The following is an 8,106-nucleotide window of genomic DNA, read 5'->3' as shown; positions in this document are numbered from 1 at the left end:
GGCTGCTGAATCGACTAGGAAAATGTTTAGAATATACGTTACGCTTTCTAATGAGTTTCATGATCTTACATTGCGAGACAGACCAAAGGCTTTATCTATGCAGCTTGAATTAGTATACAAAGTAATTGCCACAATTGAATAAAATCGAAAAATACTATTAAAATAAATATTTTTTTGCATGAAAGTAACCACAAATTGACTCGATGAGCACCTACTCTAACAATTGAAAGGTCGCGATTGATAAAATAATTTGTTTCCTTTGTTTTTTTTAAAAAAAATATTTTAACTTTATGACTTCTATTTTTAAAATTTTAAAAGGTTTAAAAATATAATTATGAAATTTTTAAATAAAATTATTACTCAACATATAGGAAAATAATAAATATATTTTGGCTCATAGATTTGGAAGTAATAATAATTTTTAAAATAAATAATTGTTTTTAAAAAATTATTTCTTTCCATTTTTTAGTATTTTCATTTAGTATGTAACAAAATATTAATGAAAAATAATAAGATATAAAGATACAAGTCCACATTATTATATGAAATTTTTTACAAATGTATATAAAAATTCTGCAAAAAGTAGATCGAATTCCATGAAATTCTGTTTGCTTATATGTAAAATTCTATGAAAGTCAATAAAACCAAAAAATTAACAAAAGTCAGCATTTTAAAAATTCATAAAACTATCTCTAAATTGAATACACTACAATAAAATTTCTTCCAAAACAAAAAGTACTAAAATGTTGGAAAGAAGAAATTTTAATTTTTCTATTAGAATCTCGTGACCTTTTAAATCCTTCTTATTTAACAACCATTTCTTCTTTTTCTATTAGAATCTCGTGACCTTTTAAATCCTTCTTATTTAACAACCATTTTTTCTCTGTAAAATTATTTATAATATTTTTAAATTACGATCGACATTATATACTTAAAAAAATTGTTTTTCATCTTTAGGGATGTACAAGTTGGTAGAGTAGGTGAGATATTAACCTATGGTCAGAAGTTCGATTTTCCTTACAAACACTTTCTCGGATGAACTTGTCACAAGATTTTGCCTAATGCGGTTTATCTGACTAGAGTGGTTCACAAGATATTACGTTAGCTCAGAGGTTTGCCTAGTGTGTACTGAAAAATAGGGCCGTAGATTTCATCATCGTAAAAAATAAGAAAGTATTTAAAAAAACAGTTGAATAAGGAGAATGATATCCATTAATTAGTCAATATTTTCACCAAAACTCATGATTGTTAAAAAATTTCCCCTTTTTTATGAAGTCAAAACTCAGTGATGTTATGTGGGTGAATCGGGTGAGCAAGGTCGGAGCAATTCACCGGATGATGATGATGGTTGTAGTGTTTAGGAAAATGAGCAAGGAAAGGATATATCTCTTGCAGAAGATATATCTCTGTAATCTGTGACTTCCACCGTGGCCTACAGACAATGAAATAAACTCGTGAATGGGCGCCGGAGGAGTATCCGGCATAACCACTCCGATTCTTAAGTCAGTATGTGAAGAAGAATGTAAAAACGGCTGTATATGTGGTGATATACGTGAAACGCTTAAGAATTTAAAATTCCAAACCCCGTAAATGAGAAGTATACCTGCTATTTATAGTAAGAAATCCCATGATGACCTAGTTTTCAGTGTCCACCTACTAAGTATGGTAAGGAGGCTGCCCATACCCTGCTTCTGACGACTTCCAAATATATGTTGTTCTGACAGAAATGATTGCCAAAGTGTCTCTTCTTTCGCTTCACAGGTTGAGACCCTTGGAGGATGTTCAAGTGATGCTCCACTATCAGGGGTGAGATCCCTATCAACTCCTGCTGGGATCAGGCAAAAACATTAAGATTAGTTTTTAAGCAATTTATCAAACTGACCCGGGTGGATAAATCCAGGTCACGAGCCACCTGGATATCTTTTCTTGGCCCGATTTCCACCACCTCCTGCTCTTCTTCTGCCACAAACTGGACTTCTCCCTTCTCCACTACCCTCTCCATCTCCCCACAACCCTGGACTCTCCTCCTTTCCTTCCTCGCCCTCTTCTGGTCCAACCGGACTGCTTCTACATAACACTTTCGGGAAGAAGGCTAATCTCCCCGGACTTCACCTACTTGGCTTCCCACTGGGAACTTAATCTTTTGGTTGTAAGTGGATGCTACGGCCATTAGCTCGTTTGTGTCTGGCCGTGCCAGGATGATATTATATGATGACGGGGCATCAACCATAGTGAAAATTGTCATCACCGTCTTCTTCAGCTCCCTGGTGCCCAAAGTTAAGGGCAAGACAATCTCCCCCTCTGGATAGACATCATGGCCAGAAAAGCCAAAAAGTGTTGTGTCCACTGTCTCCAAATGATATCCCTGCAAATCCATTTGTATGAGGGCCTCCTTGAAAATAACATTGACAGAACTGCCCGAGTACACGAAAACCCTCATAATGTCATAATTTGCTACCCTTCCTTGAATTACCAGGGCATCGTTGTGGGGAAGATTGACACCCTTCAAATCTTCCGGGCCAAAACTAATCACTGCCTCATTCCTCCTCACCCCTTCCACCTCCATACAATCTCTTCTGCATTTCGACTTACGAACCTGATTAGAGTCACCATCAGTAGAGCCTCCCGATATCATTATTATCACTCCCAAGGTAGGGGGTGAGGACTTCTTCCTTTCGGGCTCCAGATTTCTTTTACCACTCGAGACATTCCTAGAATCTTCCCTGGAGCTGGGCCCTGGCTTCCGAGCATCCAAAGGTGGAAATCTAAGCTTCTTGCTTGGTTGGTTATGTCCTTGGTTGGCTGGTGGGGCATAATATCTCTTTAGCGTTTTGCAATCCTCCGTGTTGTGGTAACATATTTTGTGAAGGTGCAAAATCCTTTCTTCTCGAGCTTGACAAATTGTTGACAGGGGGGCAAGTCCCTACTACGCTCTTGGACCTCCCGGTCTCGGATAACCTTAAGAGTCACATGATCGAAAAATGCCCCTGGTTACCCCTTCTCTGTCCTCTCTCCTTGGGCTTAGACACCCGGTCTCCCCTCTCTCTCCTCACCACCTCTCTCTTCTGCTTCTGTGTCTCCTCCATGTTAATATACTTTCTGCCCGGGCCAGCAAATCTTCAAAGTCCTCGAGCGTCTTCTTTGTTAGTGACCGGAAAAATTCACCATCCCTCAACCCCTGGGATAATGCAGTTGTCTTAGTCTCGGGGGCACAAGAAGGGACATCCAAAGCCACTCTGTTAAATTTTCGAATATAAGCCCTCAAACTCTCCTCCGGGCTTTGTTTAACTTCAAAAACACTAAATGCATTTTTTTTTTGTATTTTTCACTGCTACTAAAATGGTGTAAAAACACCTTCTGAAAATCCTCAAAAGAATTGATACTCTGAGGGGTCAATCTCTCAAACTACCTTTGAGCAGAGTCAACCAGAGTGGTTAAGAACACTTTGCACTTGATTTTGTCAACATAATAGTGCAACATGGCCATGTTCTCGAACCTGGCCAGATGTTTCTCGGGGTCTGCATTGCCATCATAATCTTTAACTTTGGCAGACTTAAAGTTCCCGATAAAAGGTTCTCGGACAATAGCTTTAGAAAACGAGCATCCCTTAATAACTACTCAGGATGACTTTTACCCTCCATCTGTCCCTTGAACACCCTCATCTTCTGCCTCAACTCTTGCAACTACTCCACCACAGTTGGGGATTTGGACCCAGCACTAGATTCTCTTTCTTCCATCCTTATTTCTTCCTCCCCTACCTCCTGATCTCTCTTGCTCTCCTCCCAACTGCGTAGCCTGATTAGAAGGGTCTCTCTGGGCAATAGCTTTTTCCACCACCTCGGATACAATCCGAGCCAACTCCTTCGGAGATAAAGTAATGACAGGTGGAGGTCTTGTAGGTGGAAGACCACCTTGTCCAGAGACAAGTGTATCATCTCCTGGGACTTAAGAAGTATCTTGATTGGTTCTTCTGGTAGGAGCCATATCAACGTCTTGAGCTCAAATTCCCACAGATGGCGCCAATGATGTTAACCAGGTGATGATGATGGTTGTAGTGTTTAGGAAAATGAGCAAGGAAAGGATATATCTCGTGTAGAATATATATCTCTGTAATCTGTGACTTCCACCGTGACCTGCAGACAATGAAATGAACTCGTGAATGGGCGCCGGAGGAGTATCCGACGTAACCACTCTGATGCTTAAGTCAGTAGGTGAAGAAGAAGGTAAAAACGGCTGTATATGTGGTTATATACGTGAAATGCTTAAGAATTTAGAATTCCAGACCCCGTAAATGAGAAGTATACCTACTAGTTATAGTAGGAAATCCCATGATTACCTAGTTTTCAATGCCCACCTGCTAAGTATGGTAAGGCGACTGCCCATACCCTGCTTCTGATGACTTCTCTGACACACCAAATACATGTTGTTCTGACAGAAATGATTATCAAGCATAAGGTAGCCCATACTAATACACTCTAGTGTGGTGCGCTTCTCGAGGTTGTCCGGGTAAAAAATTTCCGGGAGCTTGCACGAGAGCCCGGGCTCTTGATTCTCTCCCCGGGCATCACCATGCCCGGCTCCTGGGGAAAGTACTCTGCATATTGACTCTGATTCAGATTATCTATATAATATCCTGGGTCATCCATGACCCGGACTCTTATGAGGGTATCACTCAGTACATAAAAACAAAGGAATCCAAAAAAAGTCTAGATAAAAGCTTCAACAACTAAGTTTATTAACAATATACAAGTCAATAATGAGGAGGATAAGGTGCACGATGAATGTCTCTGGACTCATTCATGTTTACTTCTATGGCACGAAAACTTCAATGTCTTTCCATATTTTTTGGCATTTGCCTCCCTAATATACTGAAATAGATCAGATATTTGAGTAGTGATGCAAACTTAGACATTACCTATCTTCTCATCTATGTTGTGAAATCTCTCCATTTTTTGAATTCAACTCCTGGACTGAATCACTCAGAGAAAATTGATATAGGAGGAGAGTATATATATAATCAACATAATTTTACTCGAACATAGAAAGAGAGAATAGAAGAGAGGTGAGATCATGCTCAAATGCGAAGAAAAATTTCATTATTTAAGTTTTATATTGATTCTGAACTTACTTTATCTATGTATCAATGCAAACTGCGTAGATAAAGACTTTGAATATATTATAATATAGTAAATATAATATGATGAAAATAATTAAAAACATATTAAAGTTACGGTATACTGTAAACAAGTTCCTTGTCCTTTCAACTGACTAAAAGAAGGATAAAGGTCTCCAGAACTCGAGATTAGCATATGTGATGTTATGTACCATGTATCATTTGGAAGGACATGGAGATGCTAAAAAATACAGCTTGGTGCTCACTTGATGAGTTAACTAAAAAGCTCTCACAAAGACATTCCAAATGGTTATCATTCATCGAGTTTATATGTTCGTGGTTGTGGTTGTGGTTGTAGACAATTAGTCCTTATGATCTGGAATAACACTAAGCCACTACATGCAAAGGCTATACTTTAACTCGATTCCATGAGGGTAATTAGATGGCAAGATTAAGTGTAGTGTAGGAGCCAATGTATTATAGTATGAGATTCACCGTCCTCCTACGAGCGTGGATATCCTATTTGATATAATGAGATAATAGTTCATGAAAACTCTGGTCAAAATATGAAATATGCATTAGGGTAAATAGGTTCTCTAGTTGCACATGGGATACCACTATGTATAGTCAAAGATTTCTAGAGAATCATGGGACGATGTTAATAGACGCTCTTACCATGATTCTATGGGTCCAATCAGAAATAAATTCTGACATTCTTATGATCATTGGATTGATACATAGAATGAGGCTAATTATGATAAGTCCATATGAGAACAAAAGGTGTCCCAAAAAACAATGAGTTTTGAACTCACTGCTAGATATATTCCTAAAATATTGAGGGTCACACAAGAACTAGCATCCTTGTTCCAATTAAGATAGTCAAATTCAATAAGTTGAAGTTGATGATTGGAGTTTTATGCGATAAAAAAATTTTGCTTATAAAAGATTTTATGAGCAGATTCTATATTTGTAAGATTTGAAAGGCAGTGCAACTCGAAATTTGAGTGAATGTTCTCCAAAATTCATTGCTGTCATATTTAGAGACAGTGAAAAATTTATATTAATTCAGCGGTTTAAAAGTTGTACTTTGCATCATTATAATGAGCTATTTAAACTCGCCAGACCAATCTGATGATCAATCAAGGATTATGATGCTACTATGATCATAGGTTTATGATGCATGGGCTTAGAGTGTCCTAGTCCAACATTAACATGTTAGAGTCCTAGTTGGATTGTGTAATTAGTTAAAGTCCTAGTTGGATTGTAAAAGCCCATGAAACTTATTATATATGAGTAGTGTTTTGACACACTATAATAAATTTCTTAGAATCAAAGCAAAGTCTCTCCCATCTCACTCCCAAAAGACTGTTGCCCCTTTCTTGAAAGAAAAGTTTGGCAGCTATCTTGCAGCCATTGACTGCCACCAGAGACCGTAACCACTTTTGTTTCTCTCTCTGAATTTCTTCTAGTTTGTCTAGTGAAAACTATAAGAGGATCAAGGAATCGAGTCGTGGATCGTATTTGACGAATTCATAAATTTTCAAGGTGATTTAAGTTGATTTTGTTCTTACTGAGATAGAAAAAGAGTTATCTCCATTTAAAAACCACAATAGTTGGAGCCAAATTGATAATCACTTCAAGATAAAATTCAATAAACGTCATATGCATGTTTTGTAATCCATACGACATCCAACATATTTTTTATTACAAAATAAATTTTTTTATTATTCCGTTGTGTTCTTGGATGTGAGCAAACAATATATTAACATCTCTAGTCTAGAAAGGTGTGTTTTATGGGGAGAAAAATGATTTCCTAGTTGCACATGTGATGTCAGTATGTATTCTCAAAGATTTTTTATATGGTTATTTAATTCATATACAATCATCAATGTACCAAGGGACCTTATTTTACACTAATCATAAGTGATTGGTTCTTCCATGCACTATCAGTGATACTTAAGAAATCACAGGTCGATGCAACTAGGTGATATTACTATGATTTTATGGGTTCAATCAGAAGTAATTCTTATATTTTAATGATCAAAGAATTGATACATATAATGTAATCCTACATAAAGAGCTACACATTATACCGAATCACAAAGATTTGTGAACCCACAACTAGTTGTATCTCTGAGACAATGAGATCTATACAAGTCTTGGTTTCCCTATTTCGGTTGATAAATTCGAATTCAAGGAGTTGAATTTGGTGATAGGAGTTTGATTTGATCAAACAAGTAAGCTTATAAAAGAGTTTATAAGCATGTTTCATTTTTGGAAACTAAGAGAGTAAGAAAGCTAATAACAATGTCTAAAGAATGATTGTTAAAAGGGTGGGAAGCATTCAAAACTTAACAGTCACTAAAATGAGAATCAATGAGCTTTTAAAGTATTATATCGTAATATCAAGTTATTTAAAGTAATCACATCGGTGATATTGAACTATCGACTTGGATTATGATGACACCTGATGTGATTCTTCAAATGTGAAATGCAAACGTGATATAAAACGAAGCCACGCCCTAAACCACTAGATGATGGGGGCTAACTTGCTCAACCGCCCTCATACTATGATTGTAGTATTATCAGTTTTTTGAAATTGTTAATATAATGGTATGGTATGATTACATCTGATGAAGCTTTGCGTTTTTCAGAGAATTATATCCAATTTTTTGATTAATCGTTCATATTAAAGAATATTATAGATAAAAGAATACTAGAGATATGAGCTTTTCAGAGAATCATTGGTCCGTCAGAAAAGAAATGGGAGGGGTCAGTTCTATTTTTTTTTGTTGCGTTAATTCATTGTTAAAATGAGATATCATTATCACACTAAACTAGGAAAGTAACAACCAATAAATCTAGTAAAATAAATCGATTCAGCGAGATCAACAAGTTATTGAAAATCTTCTATAAAAATTTAGTTCAAGGGGACACAAGTAGAAGCTCTTCATCACACGATTCAATTAAATATCTTGAAATTTATTTTATGT

General features: G+C 36.6%; 1 protein-coding gene across 1 annotated transcript; it reads right to left on the bottom strand.

Annotated features, from left to right (window-relative positions):
* Positions 1-2,092: 2,092 nt before the first annotated feature.
* LOC140991235 (uncharacterized) lies at positions 2,093-2,635 on the bottom strand. Its single transcript, XM_073461174.1, has one exon. It carries the CDS (start codon positions 2,633-2,635, stop codon positions 2,093-2,095), a length of 543 nt encoding a protein of 180 aa, XP_073317275.1.
* Positions 2,636-8,106: the final 5,471 nt, after the last annotated feature.

The sequence above is a fragment of the Primulina huaijiensis genome, chromosome 13 (genome assembly GCF_012295235.1).
Source record: "Primulina huaijiensis isolate GDHJ02 chromosome 13, ASM1229523v2, whole genome shotgun sequence".
NCBI classification, from domain to species: Eukaryota; Viridiplantae; Streptophyta; class Magnoliopsida; order Lamiales; family Gesneriaceae; genus Primulina; species Primulina huaijiensis.
Note: the sequence above shows the minus strand (reverse complement) of the source record. Positions and strands in the feature narration are given on the sequence as shown.

Excerpts from the sequence above, each read along its gene's own strand:
- LOC140991235 (XM_073461174.1), bottom strand. The coding sequence starts at position 2,635 with ATGATATCGGGAGGCTCTACTGATGGTGACTCTAATCAGGTTCGTAAG.